This window comes from Cnephaeus nilssonii (assembly GCF_951640355.1).
Source record: "Cnephaeus nilssonii genome assembly, chromosome: 2".
NCBI classification, from domain to species: Eukaryota; Metazoa; Chordata; class Mammalia; order Chiroptera; family Vespertilionidae; genus Cnephaeus; species Cnephaeus nilssonii.
The window spans coordinates 12,518,683-12,546,269 of NC_137073.1; the positions used below are offsets into that span (position 1 = coordinate 12,518,683).

Below are 27,587 nucleotides of genomic sequence, written 5' to 3' on the forward strand. Positions count from 1 at the left end.
CAGGGACTTGGGGCGTGGCAGTGGCTGCTGCCTTTGGGGGCACGCTATGGCCACACGGCTCTTTCAAGAAGGGACAGGGCAGTCACTGTCTCCTCATAGGCCCTGGGGCAGAGGTTTCCATTGTCCCCCCAGTGATGGATGACAGGGCAGGCCGGGGCAGGCTACTCCTGCCTTGAGCAAGCCCCTGCTCAAGAGCCCAAAGATACAGCCTCCTCGGAGCCACAGAGGAGCAGGAAAGCAGAGACGGGTCTCCTGTCCTCCTTAGGAAGGCTGCGTGGGGACTCAGCCGCCCGCATGGGAGGCAGGGTGTGCATGGGGGCCATTCCGAGCAGCGCCCTTGTTGGACCTCTTGGCCACCACTCCCAAGTGTTCCCCAGGTGCTCGACCACCCGCCACCACCACCACCAGATTGATGCCCTGGGAAGGGATTCCTACTTGGGGAGCCAAAGCTGAGGGCATTGGGTGTGCTGAGGCTGCGGCCGCTGACCCTGGTAGTGAAGGGGACCTCATCCTCGCGCAGGCGGGGCTCGTCCTGGCTGGGTGAGGCCATCAGGCAAACGTAGGTGTGCAGCTGGACCAGGAGCCTGTGCTGCAGCATCCACACTACCATCTGAATGAGCTGGGTCTGCGGGACAGCAGTGTGAGGCCTGGGGCACTGGGGGAGGCTGACCCCACCACCACCCTGTTCCCTTCCTGAGCATGGCCTAAGACACGACCCCACAGGTCACACTGGCGATCAGGGGGTGCATGAGCTCCAGGGGCCTCAGGAAGGAGCTCTTAGCTACTGGCTGGCTCTGCGAGCCTAACCCCAGGGAAGGCAGCGAGGCTGGGAGAGCAGCGAGGCCATATTTGCACTCGCTCCCACCACACCCCCGGGCTGCCCTAGTGTCAGGCCTTTCTTGCCCAGAGCTGAGGAGCAGGGCCTGTGACATGGAGGCCATGCGCCCTCCCAGCTCAGAGCTACCCCTCTGCTACCCTGTCTCCCCCAGGCCACTGGGCCCTGCCACGCAAGCCCCACCACACAGAGCTGGGCCTGTGGAACCCCTTCCCTGTGACGTTGCAGAAAGAAGCTGTGGGTAGCCGCCCTGAGAGCAGCAAGTCCTCTCCGCAGCTCAACACAAAGCCTTCCCGGGGACGGACCTCTGCTGAGCTGTACAGTGCGCAGGGCATGGCACCCACCCCTCTCCCACAGGCTGGCACCTAAGTAGGAGCAGTGAGCCCTGTGGGGACACAGCTCCAGCACAGGTGAGAAGGAAAATGCTCCCAGATGGAGTCCGTGTTCTCAGACACACACATCCACTTGCTCATCTTTGGAGGTCCCCTCCTGGGAGGGGCTGGCTGACCAGGCATGGAAATAGGGGTGTACCATGGGCATGTATGACCTGGTAAAACCAAATAAAACTGAACAGAATTGTAAACTGAATTTGAAATTAAATTAAGAAATAAAACAGAGGCTCCAAAGCACTGACGAGCATATTCCAGGCCTCCAGCTGGAGGGGTGAGAGGCAGGCAGCCTTACCCCAGGGCTGTGCAACCAAATCCAGCTCTCTCTCTCGGCCCCATGACAAGGCATGAGGCTGCCCCACAGGCCTGGCCTGAAAAACCCACCCACTTTCCAGACCATCAGGAAGTCTCTGCTGGAGAGGGGGAGGGTGCAGATGCAAGATGTGTCTTTCTTTCAGCTGCCACGACCTGGCACAGCTCCTGGAGCCCAGAGGCTCCATGAAAGACGGCATTTAGAGCTCTGTCTCACTCCGCATCTAAATGAACTGCGGAACCAGGATCGCCTTCTCATTCACAATTTCACAAAGGAAAGGGCTTGCTTCTAAAAATTGGTTTTGTCTAACAGATCTGCTGCTTATTAAAGGAAATACTTAACTTTTGAGAACACCTGGCCCCATCTCTGACACCTGCTCCATCTGGCCCTGCCCTGGGTCCCTGCCCAGAGCCCCAGGTGTCCAGTGAAGGGAAGATCCAGGCCACACTCAACCCTGCCAGACATAGATGGAGCTCACCCATTCACTCCCCATGCCTCACACCTCCTAGGACCCCCCCGCCCAGCCCCCAGCCCCTCACCCTGATCCAGATCACCAGGTGGGTTCTATCCTAGGCCTATCCTCTCCAGGTCGTCGTGGATGAGATTCTGGGTACCAGTGAGCCTAGACCCAGGGACCACCTGGACCACGACGGAAGGGAAAGGAGGGCGGGCCCAGGCTCAGTGACAACAAAACCACCTCAGCATCCTCCATCTGTGGGACCCAGGCCCAGAAAGGGGCACCAGGTGGCTCTGTCCCCCAGGAAAGATTAGCACTGTCCTGACTGGGCCTCTTCTGGGGTTTTAACACTAACAACAATCCACTGCAGCCAGGGTGGGCTCCATGGGGGCAGGGGAGGGGGAGGGAGCTGTGACTGCCTAAGTGTTGGGTCACTGGTGAAGCATCTGCAGGTGGCCTGGCTGGGGAGCCAGCTTTTTGTTACCCTGGTAGGGCATGCACCACCTACACCACAAGGCCCCTCCCATCCCCTGAACCAGAGCTAAGGGTGCAGCACAGAGGGCCCTTAGACCAGGAGCCAATCTGGGTGGGTGGTTCCTGGGCTCCCAGCTCCTGTGACTCACCTCTTGCACAGGGGGGGCGAGGGGGTTCCTAAACTCTGACAAGGAGACGGGCAAGGAGAACTTAGCAAGGACAGATGGCAGGTCATGAGACGGGAACTGGTGGGAGAACTGCTCAGCCAGTGGGGAGTACCTGGAGACAGGTGAGACAAGTGTGTCCATGAGCCCAGCGACCTCCCCATCATATTCACCGCACTTGGGCCCTTGCCCTGAGCCTGTGGTAGGCAGCAGGGACCTGCAGCACAGTGGGGAGGTGAGAATGGGTGCAATGGCATAGTGGGAAGGTCAGGATGGGTACAATGAGGACAGATCCCAGCTGCTTTCCTTCAAGGGGTGGCAGAAGCCATGGGCACAGGCCACCCCACAGCCCCTCTAAGCTCTGGAATAAAGGCCAAGGCTCCTGGCCACCCATCAGGCACCCCATACAGAGCTCACTGGCTGCAGACATGGCAGGCGCAGGCCCTTCCTGAAGCTGTAGGTGCCAGGGGCGCACAGGCCCATGTGGTGCTGGACCAGGCCCGAATTAGAACCTGGGCACAGCAGAGGCCAGGCATCTGGTCCCAGTGAAGTCCTGGCTAACCTGGAGAGCACCCCCTGGAAGGCCCTGCCAGCCACACCCCCTTCCCATTCGAACCCTGGGCTCTGGCAGCCAGAGGTACTCACAGACACACGCTGGCGTTGGGAGAAAGCATGTAGACGTTGTTCTCACACAGCGGGTAGATGATGATGGCCTTGCCCCAGTACACCAGGTGAGCTGCAAGCTGGAAAACCTGCAGGCAGGGGAGGAGCTGGCAGCACTGTGCTGGGAGGCTGACCCGCTGGGGCTTCTCTCTGACTACCCAACCTCCCCCAGGGGGCTGGGCACAGCCAGCACACACAGCGTTCTCTATGTTCAGAGCAACACGGCTTTGATCACTGGTCCCTGTGCCGTTTGGGACTGTCATTTCCTTTTAGGGCCCGTACTGTCCTGGCTGGCATGGAGGGAAGGTCCTACACGCACAGGGACATTTGGGACACCCAGGATCACAGGGTAAACTCAGCTGAGCCAGGGGCTCGGCTGGACATCCTGGCAGAGGCAGGTTCTCTCTTTACCATCACCGAGTGCCTCCACGGGGGTGAGTCACCCCACCTGCATGCAATGCCTGCAACACTGCCAAGGACACCTCTATCTACCTCATTTCGGCACATGGGACCTCCAGTGGCACCACCAACCTGAACACAACAGACATTTCCGTTCCATCACTGACCCTCTTCTCTCATCCCAAGCCCCACTGACATTTACTCTAAAGCAAGGACACGCCCACTCTCCTCCATCTCGGCCCCCACCCCACCCAGTGGTCTCCACCTCCCGCGTCTCCCCACAGTCAGAGCACCATTCTGGAGTCCCGAAGTCTACCACCACTAGCACATGCCCGGAGCCGAGGTGCTGGCAGGCAGCCCCCTCCAGGCTCTCGGGAAGAATCTGTTTTTGCCTCTGCTAGCTGCAGCATTCCTTGGCATGTGGCCTCATCATGGTCACACCCCCACCTCCTCTTCTAGAGTCAAATTTCCCTCCGCCTCCCTCTTACAAGGGCCCTTGTGATGACACTGGGCCCACCCGGATGATACAGGACCATCGCCACACCTCAAGGTCCTTAATCACACCTGCGAAGTCCCACACAGGTCCTGGGGATTAGGAGGTGGAGGTCTATGGGCATTGTTTAGGCAATCACAAGTAATGTACAGTGTGATCCAAATTTTGTTATTCAAAGATAATGCGTGAACCTAGGAGAAAGACCCGGAGGAATCCACAGCAGTTATGTCTGGGATTGGGATTGTGCGGACTTTCTCTTTTTTGGGTCTGTAATTTGTGTCCTATTTGAACTTTTGTAAGAACATATTAATTCTATCATGGCTAGAGCAATCCCATTTACTTGCAGACGGGTGACATTCACACCTGACGCGGACACGGCTCTCCACTGGGCCACCTGCCGTAGGAAGCTGGACTCCCAGAGCGTGGTGAGTCCACCACCAGGGCTGGGCCTCAGGGAGCTTCCGTACAACCACACCAGCAAGGAAACAAGTTTCTCCCCATGAAGGCCGGGGCAGGGAAGCAAAGGAGACGTCATCAAAGCTTTGTCTTTGTCCAAAGAGACTGCGAGCAAGGGGGAGGCGCGGTGTACAGACAGACTTCATGTTGGGCAGCCTCAGTGGACAGAAGGTCAGCTTCTTTCAAAGCTTGAAATGGGAGCTGCGAAGACGCAGATATCTGCCACTGGCCAGCACTGGTCAGCACACAGCTCTGCAGCACTTACAGAACAGTGAGCACATTTAAGGTTGTTTCGTGTCTGCTATGAAGGCAAGCAGGACGTGGTCCTCAATAGAGCCCCTATGAAACACCAAGGCAGAACCCAATAAACATTCTCACAGGGGCCGACAGAGGCCGTGAGGTACAGAGGATGGAAGGCCTTGTTCTGGATGGCAGAATCCAAAATGACTGCTTTGGGGAAACAGCCTGAGAGTCCTTGTTGGACAAGCTTTCCTCAGGGGCCCAGGTGGGCCAGCCTCTCTCTCGCCTGTGCTCCTCCTCAGCCTAGCCCAGTGGTCGGCAAACTGCGGCTCGCGAACCACATGCGGCTCTTTGGCCGCTTGAGTGTGGCTCTTCCACAAAATACCACGTGCGGGTGCGCACGTACAGTGCGATTGAAACTTCGTGGCCCATGCGCAGAAGTCGGTTTTCGGCTCTCAAAAGAAATTTCAATCGTTGTACTGTTGATATTTGGCTCTGTTGACTAATGAGTTTGCCGACCACTGGCCTAGCCTGAGACAACTGCCGCCCAGTGGCCGTCACAGGAACTACACGTCCCTGGGACAGGACAGGCTGCCCTCTGGTGGCCACACAGTGCTCACCGACACCGGAACCAGAGGAGCCCCTGCCCTTGGCCTGCAATTGCTTCCTGTGCTTTTCCTTGGAAGCTCCTGACCCCTGCCCAGGCTCCAACCAGATCCACCGCCAGGGCGAGGGGGCCTCCATCCAATCAGAAAGGGCATCCCACAAGCACATGCTTCAGCACTGCAGGGGAGTGGTCAAGGCCATGAGGTTAGGTCCTGGCTCTGCATGTGGGCAGGCCCATGTAGTGTCCTGCTGTCACTTCCCCTACTTTGAGGATGCAGTACTGCTTTCTCTTGTGGCCACATGCTGTGTACCTCTAGCCACCCTGTCCTGGCATCTTCCCAGCACCGCAGGGCCTCACTCCTCTCTGCTGCAGCCTCACCACCCTCAAAGGAAGAGCAAGTCAGTCCCGATCCAGACCTGACTCAGATTTCAGAACCTCCAGCCAACCCCGGAGCCACCTGTCACTGGCTCTTATCTGGATGGAGGCAGCCTGCTTTCCTGACACCCCAACACCTCCCACCTTCAAACAAGGGTCCTCTGCTTTGCTGTACCCAGACCTTTCTCCCACCTATCCTTCCCTATCCAGGGTGTCCCCCCAGGGCCCTCGAGCAATACCTGCAGCAAGGCCAGGTCTGCATCCTGGGCCAGCTGCTGCAGGTTCTTCACGGCAGACGTGGTCTTGATCACACGCACCAGGGCCGGGGAGCAGTCGAGTGGGAGCTCGCCCAGCAGGGATTTCTCGTCACTGAGCAGCAGCAGGGCATGGTACGGGCTGTGGGGCAGAGTCCGGTCAGAGGACATGTGAGACACAGGCCCCCTGCCCCAGGCGTGCACTGGAACACAAGGTGCAGCTGGGGCCCAGGCACTGAACCTCAGAAGGAGAGGCCACAGGAGGGATTAGAGACAAGGGCAGTGGTAAGTCCAAGGGCCTCTACACATCTGCAAGGATCCCTGTCACTCACAGAAAGAAAGAAAAAATTACAACAAAACTGAAGAAGGTCTGCCCAGTAAGGGTGGCTCAGTTGATTGTCGCCCCATGCACCAAGAGGTCCCCGGTTTGATTCCCAATCAGGGCACAGGCCCCTGTTGCGGGCTCAATCCCCAGTAGGGGGCGTGCAGGAGGCGGTACATAGATGTTTCTCTCATCAATGTTTCTCTCTTTCTCCCTCTCCCTTCCTCGCTCTATAAAATCAATAAAAACAGATTTTTTTAAAAAACTGAGGAAGGTCTGACAACCAGATTCCATCTCCCACTGCTGGGATTGCCCTGCAAACATTTGTGATTGAAAAAATAAATGAATCTTTCCTAAAGAAAAGAGTCCCAAATATGGGAAAAGTAAAATCGCTGCTGAGACTATGAATAGAACTACATAAAAATATGCTTAGCAAGGAAACCAGGAGGAAAGATATTGACCTGGAGCACAGACTGGGGGAGGGAGAGAGAATGAGGCAGTGCTTGGCTTTCTTCCACCTGCACATTTTCTGTAATGTGCCCAGATTTCTTTTTTTAGTTAAAAAATATTTAAGGAAACTGAGGACTTGGTTGGGGGCTGAGGCAGAAGGAGATTGGGCTCAGCTCTTTCCTTGCAGGGAATCTATTAAATTAAGAAACAGGAGATCCCGCAAGTTCAAATTCAAATGTAAGAGGAACTGGTGAGCAACACCATGACAACGATATCGCTCCAATGGTACGTCTTTCCCCCAGGATGCTCGACTTCACAGTACCCAGGACCTCAGCACGGAGCCTGCCCACCCAGGCAGTGCCCAGACGGCCCAGGGAAAACCTGGAGCTGATCATTTCTATACAAAACCAGACACAAAAACATGTGTTTTTACTTCTATAAACAGGAGAGCCTTACCTGCCAATTTCTGTGGCAGGAAGAAAAGAACTTCTGGAACGAAGCAATTGGTGAAACCTCAGGCAGAGAGAAGGGGCCCTGAAGGGAGTGTGCATGGGGCTGGCACTCACCGAATGGCCTTCAGGCTCCGCTCGATGGCTTCCGGGGGGATGAGGCTTGCAGCAGCGTAGTGGATCTTGTGGGGCAGGCAGAAGCTCACCTCCAGCCAGCTGTTGATGTGCAGCCGCACCACGCCAGACGTACACAAGCTGCAGACGGCAGGCTCCATTTCTGTCGGTGCCATGGCCCATTCACACAGCAACTTCTACCCAGACACACACATCACACAAAACCCCGCCTGAGGCACTTCTTCCCAGTCCACTGCTCCTGTTGCTCGGAGGAAACTACAAGTGGAGACCCCCAGGGCTAGAAAGCATCTTTCCAGACCTCAGCATGTGGAAGAGGAGAATGTTGTATTGCTAGCTAGCCCTGGACGCCGTAGTCCAATCAGAGTGCGAGGGCACAAGGGAAGCCTGTGTTCTCTCAGAGGCTCAATGCCTCTGATGCGGGGGTGTTCTTTCTCTCGCCTCTTCCCGCACCCCTGATGAGAGCCCCATCCCCATCAGAGGTGGCAGGCAGGCAGGGCAAGGCCTGTCTCCCAAAAGGAGCCGTGGGCAGCAGAGGAAGGGCGGGGGTGCCAAGTCCCATAGGCCATCCTGTCAGGGAGGAGCACATAGTGCCCCCCTCCCTGCAGATGCCAGAGCGCCCAGGTGCACCTCAGCAACGTCAAAACCAGCCTCAGTGAGGGCAATTTGGTTCTGTCAGGCCCAAACCTAGCACCTAGCTCAGACCAAACACAGCAGCTCTGTCCCTGACTCCTCGCTTCTCTCACAGCCTGCCTCAAACCATCAGCAAACTTGTCTGCACCACCTGCAGGGACCTACAAAGTCCAGTCCTCAGCACTGGCCCCCTGTATCCGCCCTCCCCCACAGCCCCATGGCTTCCACCTCGGCAGTTCCAGCCAAGACCCCCAAATGCCAGGAGCCTTGAGTGATGTGCCCACGTTCTCTGACCTTGTCCCTACCCCAGGTAGACCCAGATACACCAGCCACCCTGCTGTTTTAGGGCCCTTGTACTTGCCCTTGACTGTAAGTCTCCCTCTAGGTGCCAGGAGCTCCTTCCCTCCTTCAGGTTTCAACTCAAGTGCCACTTTCTCGGCGAGGTGAACCCCCGCAGGCACGGGCGCAGCCCCCCAGGCAATCTGACTGCTCACTGTTCACCTGCCTTGAGCACTTGACCATAGGACACACCTACTTGTCTGCTGGGTAAGCTGTTTCCTCGACCAGAATGCAGTCAGGAGGTGGCCTTGTGTCTTGTTCACTGCTCACAGCATGGGTGACTCCGTATACTTGGGGGGCACTGAGAAGCACCTCACAAATGAAGGAAGGAGAGGGGCCTGAGGAATGCGCTTCCTGCTCTGGTGGACTCCCTCAAGCAGCCTTTGCCCAGAGAGCGGGCTCCCGGCGGCTGGAGAACCACATACAGAGGGGCTGTTTCCAGCAGGAGCTTCTGAAACTCCCCGGCAGGGAAGCCGGCTTGACCTCCTCCCACAGCCTGGCTGCTCAGCCCCTGCACTCAGTACTGGAAGCACTTGGTGTTTGACACAAAAGAGAGGCAACTGCTTGAGCCAAGTCCCCACGGCTGATCCTCGCTATCCCGCAGCAGGTGGATGAGAGGGGACCTGAGCCCACTGTGAAGGCCTGGCCTGCCCTGCCTGCCCTGACCCAGCTAGGGTAGGCGGTGCTCTCTCCATCACATTCCAACCCTGAAATCCTATTCCCAGTTGGCTGGACAGACCAAGATGCCCACATCCAGCCGAGTGTGGGGCAGGCCAGTGGCTTGGAGAGGTTTGGTGGGAGCTGCACTTCACCCAGGTCCCAGACCTCTCTTGGGGGCATTCAAGTACACGATGCTGGGAAGCAGCTCTATGGCCCTCACTCCCCACACCCACCGGCTGTTCTTACAGTCTCTTCCCTGAAGCCTCAAGCAGCAGACCAACATTCCCATGCTTCTCCCCCCAGGTCTGCCGGAGGGCTGGCTGAATCTGTGGTCAGCAGTTTCAAATGCAAAAGTAAGTCTGTATTCTCTCAAGCAGGGAATGGGTAACGGACAGAGAGCACAGTGGGAAGAATACAGAGCACATTTGTCACCCTCAGCTACTCCTAGGAGTTCTGCCAACACCAACCGTTTGCTCACTGCAAACTGCCCCACAGCTCCCAAACGCTCCCTGCCTGCCCTGCCTCGGGGGCATTGGGAACACCCCTGCCGCTCTCCCAGGATCTCAATGCCACCAAGCAGCACCCCTAACTGCAGAGGCTGGGGGGCTGGAGGCTGTGGCTGAGTCGAGAAGACCACGGTTTGGTCGCTGCTGGTGTGCCAGCCCCACGGGGTGAAACGTATGGACAGATCTGATGTGTCACGATTTGGGGAACAGACGCAGGGCCTTTCCCCAAGGCCCCAGAGGAAGATCCCACTCTCGGCTTCTTCTAGAACTGAGTGCTAAGCAGTACATCTCGGCAGACGAAGGCTCCCGTAGTCGTGCCCTCCCTTGGCCGAAGGTCTTGCTGGCTGGGCGTCAAACCCTGACACAGCGCAGCCTCTTAAGGAAGCGAAGGTCACACCATGAGAGAGTTGCCCGGGGGACCCAAGTTAGTTGCTCCACTTGATTAAGTGAGCAATATTTATGCTCTCAGCATCCACCTACAAAACAGAGCAATGAGGCAAACCAGGGGCTGTAGGGAGAATGAAATAGCCAGGCTCCTCCTGTTTCTGGCTGGTTCATCGAAAATAAAGGTCTTTCTATTTTTGAGTTGTCCTCTTCAGCATATGGCTCAGAGTAGCTGGTCAAGCACCACAGAATCAGAATTGAACAGATTCCTAGCATTTTGAAGGTAGCTGGTTTTGATCCACCCAGGTGCCCAGTGATGCCACGTGCAAACTGCCAACGACCTGACATGGGCTGAGGCTGCAAGCACTGGTTCAGGCTCCTGGGGTAAAACTTACAGCCTTACATTTGGGGGGCTCTGACTCAGTGGTGTCGGGAAAGCAAACTGTATGGAACATAAGAAGCTGGAGAGAGCTGTAGGAAAGGGAACAAGCAGAGGAGGGTGCGGGGTGTGCAGGGGGGACAGGTGTTTGGGGTTTGGAACAAACCTCATGGAGAGACAACAGCAAGTGCCTGATTTGGATGCAGGGGGAAATGAATTAGGCCCCTAGAGTAACTCCACATGTCAGCCATCCCAAGCCATATCGTCTGGTATACAATGGCATGAGGTCCTTTTTTGGGGGGGAGGGGGGGAAATACCCACATTGATTTCCTGGTTTCCATGAGGATGTTTCTACACTTTTCCAAGCATTTGCTCACCTGCCAGCAACCTCCTCCCCTGGAACACTTTGCACCGATGGTGGTGCCTCTCTACAAACAGCATGGAGATCCTGAATGCCACCCCAGCAGCATCTCAGAGGGCCAGCCGCAGACCCCAGAATTCCTGGGAAACCCTAGAACTAGTCAGCAAGAGAGAGAATGGCCCCCAAGCTCCCAGAGAAGCCCTGTAAGCTTCCCACATCCAGAGGTGAGCTGGAATTGCCCTGAAATCTGTCAGGAGGAGGAAGAAAAAGGTTTGTGCCTGTTTGTAAAGCACAGTTTTGTTTTGTTTGTAAAATACAGTTTTAAGACATGACTAGCAGAGTAGGGCTTTGGGCCCTAAAAGTTCCTACTAGGCTTGTACTTCTCTTTGTAGGGCAGCTAATAGTTTGATCTGGAATTACTGTAGGAAAAATGCTGTCCCCATGTGAGGCTTATCCAGCCCCTCACACAGCTCTGGGCCAGAAGGGAGAGCCAAGCCCTATCTGCGACAAGAGATACACGCACGCTCCCACCAGACCCAGCCCTGGAGCGATGACTGTGCATGAGGCTACACACCAGCCCAAAATATGCTTATCTCTCACCCCCAGATAGAAATGTGCACAAGCTTATCCCATTACCCTCAGATCTCAGCATCTGAGAAAGCCTTTCAGTTCCTAACCTCTGGCTAACTACTGACTCATGCTTTAGTCACCCTTCTTCCTGCCCCAGGCCAGAGACCTTCAAAGCTCGCCCTGACCTTCTAGTCCCTTTGTCTCACGCAGCCGGGCTTCCCAGGGCATGCAGTGGGACCCCGCACCTGATCCAAGAGGTCTGGGTGGGCTCCAAAAGGCCCACCTTGAAATTTCAAACCAAAGTTTCAATGCAGGTACACTTCATGGAAATAGGAACTAAAACTCCCAGGATATTCGTGGAGGTGTCTGTGGGCCTATACTGCTCTGGACAGGCAGCAGTGTGAGGCAGTGAGGAGCGGGCAGAGTCGCCAGCCTCGCAGACCCCACTACAGGCCCGTTAACAATGGAGAACCAGTCAGGCAAACACTTCAAGTCCCACGGAATCCACAGAGACGTGACTCCTATTTACTCCTTTCAACTAGTAGTGGGCGAGCTGTGCTTCTCCACACACCAAGCACAAGGGCTGCGTCAGGACGTGAAGGGAGGTCCCTGACCTCATGGGAGACACAACCTGACGGTCACACAAAGGAATGGCATGCTATCACTGAGGTCACCAAGTTCCACAGGAAGACACAGGAGGGATTCACACTGCCAGCCTGCATTCGCAGATATTTAGGTCCTTGGGCAGGGGCCACCAGGCCGCTCAGCCACACCATAATCCTGGATTTTATTATTATTTTAAAATATATTTTTATTGGTTTCAGAGAGGAAGGGAGAGGGAGAGAGAGATAGAAACATCAATGATGAGAGAGAATCACTGATCGGCTGCCTTTTGCACACTGGGGATCAAGCTTGCAACCCAGGCGTGTGCCCTGACCAGGAATCGAACCGTGACCTCCTGGTTCATAGGTTGACGCTCAACCACTGAGCCGCTCTGGCTGGGTCCCTGTATTTTAATTAAAACACCAAACTCAGAACAATTCCTTTGAGAAGTCCCATCCCAATCTCCAACACCGCTAAGTCTCACAGCTTCCTGTCTCTCAATTCAGCTCTGAGAAACCCTTTCCCAGGGATCTGTCAGGAAGTCGCTATCTGTTTGTTATGCTGCCTGATCAGTAACAGGAAGTCAGCCTCCCTTTCTTAGCTCCAAGGTGCAGTCCATTCCGCAGGAGTGGGGCCAGGCCAGGCCAGACCCTCAGGGCCAACATGGACCTGGAAGGCCACAAGCCACAGGCCAGGGAGGCCCCTGGGGGCCACTGCCGTTGCCAGGTTGGGATAGTTCAAGGGTGGACACAACTGCCCCTGGCTCTCCTGGGGGCGGGGCTGGGACCAGCACTGGTCAGAGTGGAGTCTAGAAACAGGGTGGGCTGCGGGGTTCGCCTGGAGGAAATTCGATCCTGGGCACTAACAACAGATGCCTGGGTTAAAGGAGGGAAGCTAAGTGCTGGACAGTGGATTCTGGGAGCTGTTTTTGCCAAAAACCAATTCCTGTCCTCCCCTTTCAAACTGATGCCCACTAGGGGGCACTGGCTGCCTCAGGCTCTGAGCTGCAGCAGGCCCAGGCACAATCCAGGATCTCATCCCTCCAGCTTTCCAGTGCAGTTCAAACATAGGAAAGCACAGTCCCTTCTTTCTTTAGGAATATAAAGTCTTCTCCTAGTTTGCTTTTCACTTTAATTCCAGGTTAGCCTGAATTCTGCTGTAGTCTAATCCTAGTTGAGATCACTTCTTGGCCTTTTGGCTAATATCAAGTATAATCCAAATTGAGGCATGCAAATTCCCACTCAGAGTAAGGCAACAGCAGTTTCCAAGGAAGGTGTTTTTTTTTTAACTGTTTTTTAAAAATTTACTTTAGCCAAAACCAGTTTGGCTCAGTGGATGGAGCGTCGGCCTGCGGACTCAAGGGTCCCAGGTTCGATTCCGGTCAAGGGCATGTACCTTGGTTGCGGGCACATCCCCAGTAGGGGGTGTGCAAGAGGCAGCTGATCGATGTTTCTCTCTCATCGATGTTTCTAACTCTCTATCCCTCTCTCTTCCTCTCTGTAAAAAATCAATAAAATATATTTTTTTAAAAATTTTTACTTTAGAGAGAGAGGAAGGGAGAGGGGAAGGGAGCAACATCAATGAGAGAGAAACACTGATCGGTTGCATGGGACAACATTCAGGGCCTAGAAAGGGATTTTGATATCAGTCAATCCAAGACCAGAGGACAATTCTTCTACCACAGGGGAAACTCCAATGTGATCATGTGGAATACAAAGACAGGGTCGGACTACAAGACCAAAAATCCCATTCTGGGTGAAGTTCTCCGAAGTAGGAGGGACCAGAAACCAAAACCATCACTCAGCAAGGGCAGCTTCAGGCTGCCCTGATGTTCTCTAACAGCCAGAAGCCACACCCAGAGGTCACCAAAATAAAGACCAGGGAAACACAAGCTGACCTCACAAAGGGCAACTCCCCCTCCTTTAAAAGGTATGTACACCTCCAACAGAACAACAAGCAGGCGGTCTGATTAGAGAGCTACCAGAAAAGAAAACAGGAATGGTTTAAACACGTGAAGACATGCATAAGCTGTATTGAGACACTATGCTCTACCCCTCATATTGGTTAAAACCAAAAAGCTCACCAAGACGCTGTGTTAACAGGTAGGTGTGTAGATTGAGGCACCTACCCCACAGAGGGAAATGCATTTACCTATTCGCCCTAGCAATTCCACTTTTAGGAATTTATGTTATGGATATGTGGGTACAGATGCAAAATAACACATGCATGTGGTTGAGCAGCATGTCTTACAGCAGCAAAACGTGAAGCCAAGTAAATGCCCAAGGGAGGGGGCTGGCTAACTATGCAGCAGGAAAAAAAAAAGTTCTTATTTATCAGCACAGGCATAAGTCTAAGTTATACTGTTAAACTGAGAAGGCAACAGGCTAACTGGATGCACAGTGTGCTACCGGTACGTAAAGGGAGACAGTGGATCACTCTGCCTGTATGCACCTTAAACCCCTCTGTGAGGGAGGCTGTCTGCTGAAACGCATCCTGCCGCCAGGACGAGAACCTGGTCGGAGTGCCGCAGGAGACAAAATCAAAGCTCTAAATTTCAGTCTTGATGAATATGTGACCTTTCAAAAAAATCAAGTTTAAAAAAATTACCAAAATGTTCATAGTGATTATCACTGTGTATAAAATTATAGATGACTTTTATTTTGTTTATGCTTTTCCGTATTTCCTAAATGTCCTTAATGCTAGTAAAATCAGAATAAATTAACATAAAAAAGGGAAAGGATTCTGGACAAACCACTGCCTCTGGGCTTAGATGACACGTGGTGTCGCCGCCCCAGTTCTTACATGGGGACCATCTCCGGTGGGAGAAGAGTCCACTGGACTGGAGTGGAGCCTGGGAAGGCCAGGTGGGAGCGCTGAGCTGCTGCACGTGCAAAGGAGAACGTGGAAATGTAAGGGAATAAGGGAGGAAGAGGAGGCAGAAAGAGGCAATGGAACTGGAAGGCACTGAGGAAGCTGCGCCTACATGCCGTCTGCCTGGTGCTGTGTGGTACCCTGTGAACCAACTGGCCGGTGCAGGACAGGAAAGGCAACTGCCAGGTGGGCTGTCCCTTGGGCACTCGCCCCCACCAAACCTCCACCCCCACTGCAGACTCAGGGCCAGAGCCCCAGGGTACCCTTTAAAAAGAAAGTAAGTTCTTTGCTTATCCATGTTTAAGGAGTAGGTGCTGAGCCACAAATACAATCAGAACAACTGTGAGGTTTCCGCTGTGTCTCCAACACCTGCTGCACTCATACACTTAGTGTTCCAAGCCCCCAAGTTCCTCAGGGCATGGCCAGCCCCATCTCCATCCTCTGAGCCTGTTTCCTCAGGGGTAAAGGGTGACAGCAACACACACCTACGGAAGGTGGACCCAGAACTTGGCACTGTGTCAGGCTCAGTAAAATCACCTTGCATTGAGGACTCAAATGCACTTTCAGGCTCTCATGCATAACTTCAGGCTCACTTTCTGGCTTCAGTGCGGAGGTGACTGTCCAGTTGGGCACACACCAAAGGGGTTGGCACCTCCTGCCCTCTCACCCCCATTTCAGTGGCACAACGGGAGAGCAGCACCCAGCAGAGGGAGTCCCTTTATCACACCGCTCAGGCAGTAAGGCCCACGAGAAGGAAGTGCATGGTATGTGCTGCTCGCCTGTCTTACCTGTCGTAAGCTTCCTTGAGGTCCCTGGCCAGCTTGCACTTGGGCAGGATGTGATGGAACGGAGACTGTGGACCATCATTTGCTGCAAGAATTGAGACACAGAAGGATTTAGAATCTCCAAAGCAAGGAAAATCCACATAGGCTACAATAGAAAATACCTTTAAAAACAAGTTAAAATACCTTTAAAAACAGCTTAAAAAGAATTTTCAGTAACTTTAAACCAATCATCAGGATATTCACACCTGCTTTTTCCTCTTCTTTTTTTAAAAATATATTTTTATTGATTTCAGAGAGGGGGAGAGAGATAGAAACATTAATGATGAGAGAGAATCATTGATCAGCTGCTTCCTGTACACTCCACACTGGGGATCAAGCCCGCAACCTACCTGAGCATGTGCCCTGACTGAGAACAGAGCCTCACCTGGTGCATAGGTTGATGCTCAACCACTGAGCCATGCCAGCCAGGCTGCTGCTTCTTTTTTTAATAGCTTATTGATTTTTTAGAGAGAGAGGAAAGGAGAGGGAGAGAGAGGGAGAAACATCAATGTGAGAGCACAACATGGACTGGCTGCCTCCTGCACATCCCCTACAGGAATAGAGCCTGCAACCTGAGCATGTGCCCTGACTAGGGATCAAACTGGCAACCTCTCAGTGCACAGGACGACGCCCAAACAACGGAGCCACATCGGCCAGGGCTCACAACTGCTTCTCGTAAAATGTTTGCATCCAGCTGAATTAGAATTATACGTAGGCTGCTTTGTTCAACTGTCTTTATAGGAAATATCTGTATTTAAACTTCAGGACTGGCGCCACCTGACGCTCTAGTCAGAGGAATCACAGGAACAAACCTTTCCCTGACTGCTCCTGAAGACTACCTCTGACCACCAGCGCCATCTTCTGCCTCATCCCACTCTCCCCCACACTTATGCTAATACAATTCATTGTTCTGACTGAAAGTCTTTTTCATTAATCTTGTCTCATAAATATCTAACAAAACTATTTGTACTAAATTGAACTTTTAAAATTCCTGTGATAAAGTCACAGACTCTAAAGAAAATGTTTTAAGAAATAAAACTTCATTGTCAAACATAAAAAGTAAAGTTTTACTGAAAATGCACCTGAGTGGGATAGTTCATGCATGGTAATCGCTGCTTTTACTTACTGCTAAAATCAGACTGGGTTCACCTTCAAATGTGTTCTTGGTTTTCGCTTTTGTTACCAAGGTGCTGACCTGAGAAGACGGGGGTGGGGTCTGTTACAGGTAGGTGTCTCTCCACACTTTCAAATGTTGACGGTATGTCAAAAACCACATGGTAATGTATCTATTTTTAATAGCCCTGCCAGTGTGGCTCAGTGGTTGAGAATTCATCTATGAACCAGGAGGTCATGGTTCAATTCCCAGTCAAGGCACATGCCCAGGCTGCAGGCTCAATTCCCAGTGTGGGGTGTACGGGAGGCAGCTGATCAATGATTCTCTCTCATCATTGATGTTTCTATCTCTCTCTCTCCCTTCCTTTCTGAAATCAATAAAAATATATTTTTAAAATTATTTTTAATAACTTTCCAGCTGATAACTCCATTAGGTCCTCCTTCAATTTAGTTGAAAGCAAAGAACTGCAAAGCACCCACCCTGCCAGCTCACTACTCCCGCTGGCCCCTCCACAGGTCCTCCAGCCTGGGACGCAGGGCCAGCAGCACCGGGGCCAGCAGGCAGTGCCTGACCTGCGTGAAGAGCCATCACGAAGCATTTGTGGGGAGGAAATGCTTCGGGCTAAGGAACCAATGTTAGCACATCAGGTCGGGAAAGGGGTCTATAGCTGTGCCCCCGAGAGTCTTCCTTTGCACTGGGGCATGCTCAGTCCAGGCTGAGGAGTATGGAACTCTGAGCACCTCAGCTTCCATATCTTCCAAACCACAGCAGTGTCCTGCCTGGAAACATGCCTGCTCTGTGAGGCTGGGTAGGAGAGACGCCTGCTGCACTCACCATCGGCCACAGCAGACACCTCGTCCTGCAGCGCGAGGATCAGCTTGGCCTCCCGAGTGAGGTACTGGCAGCGGCGCTCCTCGTGCTGCAGCACGGTGGCGATGCGTCGGGAAAGGTTGTGCAGGCAGTTGATCACCGAGGGATCCGCGTTGGCCTGTGGGAGAAGCCAAGCTTGACTCAAATGCAGCATATGCACTCAGATAATGCACACACAAAGCAAAACCTGAAACCATGAGAGAATCCTCTACTCCTTTCCCCCAGCTCCTCTCCAGGTGCCACTGCCACCAACTTCCTGTGTCCCCTCTAGGAGCTGTCCATAAATGCCAGCCCGCTCAGTGTCCTATACTGGGGATAGTTGCCTGGATGGCAGCACAGAGATGGCTCCGTGGGGTCACCCAGTGTGGGGGGTGGGGAACCAGGCATTTCTAACAAGTAGAGAAAGGCCCCACCCTGCAGGGCACCAGGGCCATCCAGGAAGGTAGGGCACAGATCAGGCACCCGCTCTGGGCCTGGCAGAGGCAGCCAGTGGGATAATGGAAGGTACTGATCTGTCCAACCACCTGCTGTTTGACCTTGGGTCACAAGGTTCCCATCTAAGAAAGGACAACAGTGGCACCTCCATCACCAATTAGTCAGAAATGTCAGGTGCTCAAAACAGAGACTACCCAGAGCAAAGTCCCTGGCAGTGATTGCGGTCACCAGTGTACTGCTGACTGCTGGTGGAACAACTGGCTATGGGAGAATTCAGTCACACATCCCCTCTTATAGGGACACAAAGTATAATAAACAAAGCACCAGGCTAACTGTTCACCGAACATTTTCTATCCTCAAGGTTAAGTGGCTCTTTCTAGCAGAAATGACCTTGGCTAACAGCAGAAGCCAGCTGGCTCCAGCCACTCCCATCCCCTGTGTTAACTCTAGAAACTATCAGGGGCTGCAGTCGGGCCAGGCCAAGGGTAGAGCAGGTGGCTGTGGGGTCTGTGAAGATGCTCCTTGGAGCAGATAACTGGCCAGCCATGACTCAGTGCTTCAGGAGGCCCACAGGGCAGCTGAGTCATCCTATGGGGTGGAGGTGAGAAAAGGAAGAGGGCGAATGGTGCTGCTGATTAGAACCCTGGTGCTGCCTCCCTCTCGTTTATCTGCCAGAGAGGGCCCTGCCCACCAAGTGTCCACAGTAAACACCTTCATCCCTGGGAGCTGGGAGAGATTTTCTAAACTCGTAGATTTCATGTTCACAAACAGAACTCACACCTGGCAGCATATCTGTGCTGGGAAGAGAACCAAAGGTTGTTCCCACGCTGTGCCCACTACTGGCAGCAGCCCTGTCCCTTCGTGTCAAGGGCATCCCCTCAACAGTGCCCCTGCAAGATGACAAAACTGCAGGGTCTGGGTTTAGAGTATACAATTGCCTCAAGACACTTTCAGAAGAATCTGTGTGGAAATACTCCCATAGCAAGGAGAGGTAGGAGAATGATCTTGAGCACATGATCATTCCCTTGAAGAGTAATCAAGTCACACCTGAGAAGGTGACTCTCTGCTAGAAGACCCCCTGGCTGGGGCATGACAGCGCTGTCAGATGCTCAGGGCCCGTTTGTTCCACATTCCCAGATACGCAAGGTGGTGCTTACCCAGGCGAGGCCCAATGACCAGCACTGATGGAGTGTGCCAGGGTGTCCTGCTTGGCTGCACAGGCCAGCACTGTTCAAGGTGCCTGCAGAGCCTGAGGCTGTGTGGCCGGCCACACTGAGAGAACTACCACCTAGGACATGCCAGCCCTGAGTGGGAGCTCTGTGCTGTGAGGCAGCATGGAGTTCAGGGCATCACCTATGAGACTTGCTTGTCCCCAGAACTGATACCCAAATGTAATCAAGCATTTAGTTTGCAAGAAATACAGGGTCAGAGAGCAAGTCTGACTGTCTGCACAATGAGATGAGTCCAAACATAGAACATTTGATGAGACAAATGGGGGAGACAGTCCTAGACTGGCAGAGATCTAGAGACACAACAACACATGTTTGTGCGGGCTGGGTCTTAATCCTGGTTCAGACAAGACAACCAGCAAAAATGCTGTGGCAATTGGGGAAAGCTTCAATGGACCATGTACTAGTTTAAACCAACTTATTGCAGATTTTCTCAGGTGTGAAAAGGGTATTCTGGTATAAAATAAATGTTCATATTTTTATAGAGATGCCTTCAGAAGTATGTAGGAGTGAACAGACATGAGGCTAGGGCTTGTCTTGAAATACGTAAGTGACAATGTAAGGTGTGTGTGTGTGTGTGTGTGTGTGTACTAGAACCACGGTGCAAAGGTGATAGTTGTGGAATCTCAGAGACGGGCGTACAGGTTTATCAAACTATTGTCACTAACTCAGGGTTTAAAACTTTTCAAAATAAAAAAAAGTATACAATTTGTATGACTACTGAAAAGAAAACTTGTCTATCCTAAAATATCAACTCTTTACATTATTTAAAATTCCTCCCACTCTTCAACATTATGGCCCACGCTATCTGAAGTTCTATACTATCTTTGGTAATCTATACTCCTCCAGGTCCTGATATCATCCCCATTTCTCATCTTTAATGGCCACAAACATGCCAGTGTATAGCAACCACCATCTTTTCCAACCATTCCTCAACTACTGGATACCAGAATTATTTCCAGTCTAATTATTATTATAAAAATCTTTTCAAGACTTTATAATATGTTGTTTGCTTGACTGCTATACATTTTGCTATCACATGCTGCCCAGAGATGAGAGCCTGCCGGCAACATCTGGGGTGGGGTTGTTTCTGCTCCTCACTGCCCATCCCTCAGGGGCTATCAGGACTGACAGGTGGACAGCATTCGTCATGGTTTTTGTTGGCTTGTTTTTTACTTAATTTGAGTTCTCTTTGTGGATGTGTTTGTACTATGTTATTATATAAGTATTCAAGAATATTGTGAAGATGCAAATACTACAGAAGTGTATAAAGTAGGAAGAAGATCTCTTAGAACTTCATGCCCCCACCACTAACAAATAATTTTGTTCTAACTTGTAGTTCTGTTTATCAACAAGGTAAAAATTTAAAAATTGAGTTTCATTCTAATGGATCTTTTCTCTAGCATTATTTTGATTTTGAACTGTTCATAGTGAGACATGTAGTCTCCATACCAAAAAAAGGCACCTTGAAAAAAAACCCTTGAGACTCAGAACGGCACCTAATTTTATAGGTTCCCTTTCTACTCGGTCTCACTTCTGCCACTCTGAAGGTTTTCGGAGCATCACTGCTCCTTGTCACTGAAATCCAATCACTTTCTCACTCATATTTCTGCACAAAAGCTGTTGTGCAGATCACGTGCCCAGCTAGAAAGAACTTCTGGGTTCTTTGGTGAAAACTGATATTGGTCATTTCAGAGGAATGCCATTATTTAACAGTCACTGAATACCAATTTCCTAGGTATTCCATTAATAATATAGGCCAGTCCTTACCCAGGGATGCCTTTTATGTTTATTTGGATCCCTTATATTTTGACAGCTTTACTGAAAAAAAATTTCCTGTAATCACTAAAAACACAACTTCAGACAACACTGAGAACTGCTTTAAGAACATTTAGGCTTCATTATTTAAAAAATGGAAAATAACAAGTATAGTCAGGGATGTAAAGAAATTGGAACCCTCATGCATTGCACCTGGGAATGTAAAATGGTGCAGTGATGTAGAGAACAGTCTGGCAGTTCTTCAAATGGTTAAACACAGTTATCATATGTCCCAGCAATTCCACTCCTAGGTATATACCCAAGGGAAATGAAAACATGTGTCCACACAAAAATTTGTATACAAATATCTTAACAGCATTGTTCATAATAGCCAAAAGGTGAAAAAAACTCAAATGTTCATCAACAGATGAGTGGATAAACAAAGTATGGTCTATTCACACAATGGAATACAATTTGACCATAAAAATGAATAAAGTAGTGATATACATGACAAGGGATAATCTCAAAATCACTATGTTCATCAAAAGAAGCCAGACACCAAAAGTCACATATTGTAGGATCACATTCATATGAACCATGCAGAACAGGTAAATCCACAGAGACAGGAAGTAGATTGGTGGTTTCTAGGGGCTGGGAGATCGCGGGGGAGAGAAAGGGAAAACTGAGCTCATTTTAGGGTAACAGTAACATTCTGAAACTAGATAATGGTGATGGTTACACAACAGTGTTACAAGATGCCACCAAACCATATACTTTAAAATGGTAAATTTTATGTTATGTGTATTTTTTTTTTAAAGAGAGAGAAGAAAACAGTAAGAGTAGACCAATGCCATGCCCACTGCAGGCTAAGCACTGAGTCAATGACACACTCACCAGAAATGAGCTGCTGTAACTCCCCTCACCCTCCTTCCTGATTTGCCCATGCTCTTCAGCCATTTATAAACACTCACCCTTAGTGCAAATACCACATTAAAAAGAATCATGGTGGGAGCTTCCCTCTTCGGGGATGGGTCTGTTTTGGAGACCTGTAAAAGACGCATAATTCTATTGAATGAGAGCCACCACTTTCCAAGAAGAGCTGTTTAGAGCTATTCTACTTTAAGCATGGGGAAAGGTTCCAAAATGTAGCGGAACCAAAAGGAAACAGAGCCCCATGGTCAGCACCTTTGCACGAGCTAGTGGTGACCGCATGGACAGATGAGTCCCCACTGAGATAATAGGAAGGTCAGTGCTATGACCCAGCATGATGAGGCTGCCCCAGTCAATGGAAGTGGGCTGACGTGCCCAGAGGAGACAAGATGGAGAGGGGCCCAAGCAGATGGAGTGTTCTCCGCCCAGACATCCCCACTGCCATCCCGTGTCCACGTGAGCTCTTGAGGCGCCATCTCTGCCAGGTATGGTAAGGACTCAGGGCGATTAAGAGAGAGGACAATGCTAGAGCCAGCAGAGACAGGGCTGCTGCTCTGGCAGCCAGCCAACCAGTTACAAACACCACGCTGATTTCAAGTGTAGCCACTAGGGGGCATAAGAGGCCAGCGCTCCAGCTCTCCCTGGGCTATCCCAACTAGCTCCTCACCATCCTGCCTGTCACTCTAGTTTTACAGGCCCAGGACTGCTAGCAGGCTGCCAATCCGCCCCTCCAGCACCCACAGGTCATAGTGAGGGATCTGATCCCTACCTGCAGGGGTTTCAGTGAGGAGGGATGGTGCTGTCCCTGGGGCCAGGTGCACCCAGACGGTCTCATGTTTTAGTACCTCCAACCACCTCAGCTCTTTCCACCAGCTTGGTCATGGAGGATATTTGAAGACCACATCGCAGACCCTCATATTTCTGGATCATATAAATGGAGCTAAATCTTATACTGTCATATCAAAATCCTTCAGAATCTGAGTGCTGCTGTTGCTGATTCTGCCTGTGTGCAAAGGACTGACTGGCAGGTTCTGATGTGCAAATTCCTTTGGGTCACAGTGCATTCTATCTTGTTAAAACTCCAGTACTGTAACATTTCATTCATCAGAGAATGTATATAAAGGATTTAGCACAATAGTAAGAGCTAAATTAATAATAATATTGGCCATGAGATCACTTAACAAGTAAGAATAAATGCTTGTACCACTTTACCAAAGCGAGGGGCAGGGACCGAAACTCGGGGGGCAAGGATGCCTGTCTCTTTCTCCGAGAGTCCCTCAGGATCCATGAAGTGCAGCTGATAGCAAGCAGCTGTCAGGTCTGGCACTCACTCGCTACCTTTACCAGAGCCAGTGGCAGCCACAGTTCCCTGAGGCCCAGACCAGGACGGGCCATGCCTGCCCAGGGAGAGCCTTGTATTCTCGGGAGGGCCCTTACCTGCCCCAGCGCATGCTGTAGGAGTGTCGGGTGCCCGACAAAACGCACGTTATCGATCTTCAGTTCGAATTTTTGGCCACACATTTCAGACTTGGTTGCCAAAATTGTTGCCAGAATGACATCTGAAAACCTTAAAGTTAAAAAGAGGTAGAGTGGAAATAAATGAATAAAGTGTCACAGCCCCACACCAGCTGCCCTCAGGGGATAAGGATCTCAGTATATGGCAGCTTTGTGAGCAAAGTGGCTTGACCCCCACTGATGACCTGGAAGCTTCTATCAGTTGCCTTCTGAAGCAATCCCCAAGATTTGGGACATAAAATCACCAAAATTACAAGGTAAAAGGCATGAGAAGCATAGACTGAAGGCACATGCTGTCAATTTCTTGGCATGCTCTATGAAATTCAGGAGAGAAACAGGTTGCAGCTTGCTTTTAAAGGTAAAGGGAGGAATAATAGCTGAAGCTGGCGCTGCCCTGAGGAGCTGCTCATTAAGGCTCACGGGTGGGGGTGGGGGGCTCTACCATCAGGTCCAGGTTTACCAGGCTGCACCTCTCAACTCCCAGGAATCCCCACCCCTCAGTGCTGTGTAAAGGGCAAGAGTACAGCACTAACTGCTAATTACCTTTCTCAGCATGGCTGCCCGACCTTTCCCTTATCCTGAACACTTACACCTTCCAGCTTTTGTTAGGGAAGAAACTGTAAAAGATGAGCAAGATACCCAGACCCACGGATATGATATGGACATAGGATGCACAGGACTGGAAACCACAGAGTAGGAATGGCTGTGGCGTGGGTGAGAGCAGATTTGGATATGAGTTCACCCCTTTGCCAGGTGCATCAGTACACTTATGTTTTCTTACTGGCAACCCAGTCCCTTCCTGTCCACAGGGATCCAGATAAGGGAGAGTCACCACGGGAAGGAGAGTGCTGGGGGATGCTGTGCAGACTCTTATCTCAGAGCCCAGGCTTGAGGGGGGCCTGCACTTTAGAAACACTGATGCGCCGTGTCTGAGCTGGAGCCAGAAGAGAGACAAGCCCTGTGCTCATTTCTCCACCGCAGAAAGCACTTCTAGCATCCCCGTTGGGAGAGGGCACTGCGTTTGGGGCAAGTGGCTCCAGCTCCCCCAGGGCCATGCTCTGCCCCTGGACACAGACCCCTAGAGCCCTGGAGGCCATCAAAGATAGACACTCCAGCGTGCATCCTGGGCCTATGCTAAGGAGCTACAGTGAATCAGGCACCATACTAGATACTTTTCTCTTGGATGACCTCATTGGGGGGAGGGGAGCGACTACTACCATACCTCTCCATTTTCTGAAGAAAAAAGATGGTCTGCTACAAACTGCTGCTTCAGCTGAACTCTGAAATAAGAAATGACTCTGGGATGAAAGGATCTAGGAAGGGGGTCATTGCTCTGGGCTCCTTACACAGGGCAGGGCTCACCATCTAATGTAAGAGTGACCTGAGCCCTGGCCGGGTAGGTCAGTTGGTTAGAGCATCCTCCTGATATACTAGGGTTGCTGGTTCCATCCCCCGTCAGGGCTATACAAGAAGCAACCAATGAATGCATGAATAAGAGGACAATAAATCAATCTCTGTCTGTCTTTCTCTCTCTAAAAATCAATTTAAAAAAATTTTTTAAGTACTTGGAGCCAGCCTGCAGCAAGAACCTTGCTGTTCAACCAGCACTCAAACTGCTAGACAAGCAGCTAGAGAACTCTTTCCAAGTCTCTCCCCCACAGGAGAGAAGCCTAGAACTGCTAAGGCCTCGGGGGGGGGGGGGATGTCACACTGGTTCCCAGCCCTCCCCAGGACTGCCATGGTCCTCCAGGTGTCCGAGGTTGCTCTGTGGCCCACAGACAAACAAGATGCAGAGGGTTTGCCTCTTGCACTGTCAGGACTGCCCTCAGCCCTTTTGACACCAAGGTTGTCAGAGAGTCTGGGAAATGTGGGACCCACAGCCTAAGTCCTTAGCTGCCTATTATGGGTCTCTTCCCGGGGATACTGCTCTCCGGAGTGATTAAACCAGAGATGGAATATTCCAGTGTCTTAGACCAGAGGCATTATATGCTTTCTTTAAGAACTCTAAATGGCTCACTCTGCCCTATAACTCCCGTCCGATGGTGAGAGAGGGCTCAGTGTGATAAACAAACCCTTCTGCCCTAATGACTGATCCAGGGCCAACATTTCACATCCTATCTAAACAAATAGCTCCTCCAGTCTGCCACCGAGGGACAAAGATAAGGTATAGAAAACAACCTCCCACTATTCCAGAAAGTTCACTTTTTCCTGTGATATCCAAATACCTCCATTAAAAACCTCTGCTCTGTCATCAAGACCCACACATGAGCCTCTGCCTGGCCCTCAGAAACCTAAGTCAGTTTGGCTATGGGCTGGGTCCTAGATTCAGAGGCAAGCAGTGGTCTACTGAATACCTATAAATTTCAAAACCCAAAAGCATCCTTCCAAGAGCCAAATAAAAAGTGCTTCCTCCCAAGACCAGAGAGGCCAGCATCTGCAGAAGGAGCCAACCAGAAAGCCAAGTGCTGCTGAAGTTAAAAGCCACCCTGCCCGACACAGCCATTCAGGGAAGGCCCTCTGGGGCGGCCAGGGGGATGGTGCTTGTCTGAATGAGTCTGGCCCACAGAGAAATCCACTCACCACTGCAATATTAACACTTATGATGAGAAAAAACACTTGAGTGGTTTTATACTTTATATAGTGTGTCTGCTGATATAATATACACAAAGGCATAGTTATATCATGAGATTTGGGGAGTAGGGGAAAGGCTGTTATAAATAGCAAATTGAAACAAAAACAAATGACAATATTTGTTTGTTGTTTCCAAAATTTACAAAAATCTTTTTCCTTTGTTTTGATGGTAAAAGGCCTAGTAAGTTATATTGCACACAATAAAATAGCTGTTACAAAACTAACATTCCTGGAATAACTTAGAAATTAAAAAAAAAATTTTTTTTAGGAAGATGAACCAGCCCAGCTAGAAACCAGGCCAAGACCTTCCACTCCTTCTGAGACATTCAGGAGCAGGGCTTGATCTGATCTCTGGTTTGTCAAAAAAAGGGGGGAGGGGCAGCATGGAAGGGAGCTTGACTCTGCACCCTCCGGTTATGGGGGCTCAAAGATGCTCCAATGCCCAGAGGGGATATCGTGTCAGGGGGACAGAAGGGTCACCCCTTATTCATGCCCTCCTGAAGAAGTGCCAGATGAGCTCCATGGGTGCATTTTGCTTCTAAAGGTCACACACAATAGCATCTAACCTCAAGCATTACATCTAACACCCAGCCCTTGGGAAAGAGGCCCCCACTAAACCCCTCTGAGAAATGAAGGCAAAGAGAATAATTAAGGATCTCTCTTGGGGGCAGAGGGGGGGCAGTAAGTTAGGGAGACAAGAAACCCTGCTTCTGCTCACCTACTAGCCTCACAGGGCTACTGGTGCCTGCCTGGAGGAGGAGGTCTTAGTGCAAGCCTGGTCCCAGAAGCCTCCCTGGTGCCAGCCAACCTTGCGTAGGCTCCTTGGGAATGTGAAACAGATAACTCCAAGTGGAGAAAGGGCAGGGGCCGTGGGATCCGAGCGAGAGCCTGTGTGCCTCATTAGTCATTCTTCAACATTGAGGGAAATCAGGAGTTAAGCACAATTACAAGAAGAGAAGGTAGCAGAAATCAAGACAGAAAGACGGTGGAGAAGTCTTGGTCTTACCCTGCAACCAATTGCTCATCGGTTGGAGGACATGGCTCGCTGAAATGGGAACAGGACCATCAAGACCAAACAAAAACACATTGATGTTTAAAATCATGAAAAGTTATAGTTGTTTTTATTAAAACAGCATTAAAGTCTAGCAGAAGTACTACCATTAAGCATTAACTGTTGAGGTCAAGGCTATGAAACTTACCAGACAAGAAAGGATACAGACAACTCCCCAAGTTGAAGACTTACCACAGAGTTTTCTCACCTAAAGTTCAAATTCTCTCACGTAAACAGACTGGGCCAGAATGAGGGTCAGTTTCCAGAACAAGAGCAAGGCCGGAAGACCTGGGTCAGAGCCTAGCACCACACACATTGGCTAGATGTCTATGCACATGCATTGAATCTGACAAACTGCCTCAATGGATCAAATAAGATCCCCATAGTTGTAAAAGCCTTATGTAAAATGCATTGACTACCTCAGCCCCAATTCTTGAGATGCTATGACCACC

The 27,587-nt window shown here is 51.2% G+C and overlaps 1 protein-coding gene across 3 annotated transcripts in view; it reads right to left on the reverse strand.

Moving 5' to 3' along the window:
- The window catches only part of NPRL3 (NPR3 like, GATOR1 complex subunit), a 37,588-nt gene that overhangs the window by 1,433 nt on the left and 8,568 nt on the right, over nt 1-27,587 (reverse strand). Inside the window, exons 3-12 of one of the 3 annotated variants that reach the window (XM_079781364.1) lie at nt 27,091-27,129; nt 23,376-23,505; nt 21,980-22,054; nt 17,551-17,704; nt 15,567-15,648; nt 7,458-7,595; nt 6,105-6,261; nt 3,278-3,384; nt 2,618-2,747; nt 436-625 (exon numbers count right to left, since the gene is read on the reverse strand). In XM_079781364.1, coding sequence (XP_079637490.1) covers nt 436-625; nt 2,618-2,747; nt 3,278-3,384; nt 6,105-6,261; nt 7,458-7,595; nt 15,567-15,648; nt 17,551-17,704; nt 21,980-22,054; nt 23,376-23,505; nt 27,091-27,129 — 1,202 coding nt within the window. Of the gene's footprint in view, nt 1-435; nt 626-2,617; nt 2,748-3,277; nt 3,385-6,104; nt 6,262-7,457; nt 7,596-15,566; nt 15,649-17,550; nt 17,705-21,979; nt 22,055-23,375; nt 23,506-24,675; nt 24,734-27,090; nt 27,130-27,587 lie in introns of all 3 variants that reach the window. The other 2 variants (XM_079781366.1, XM_079781365.1) reach the window with 2 other exon arrangements.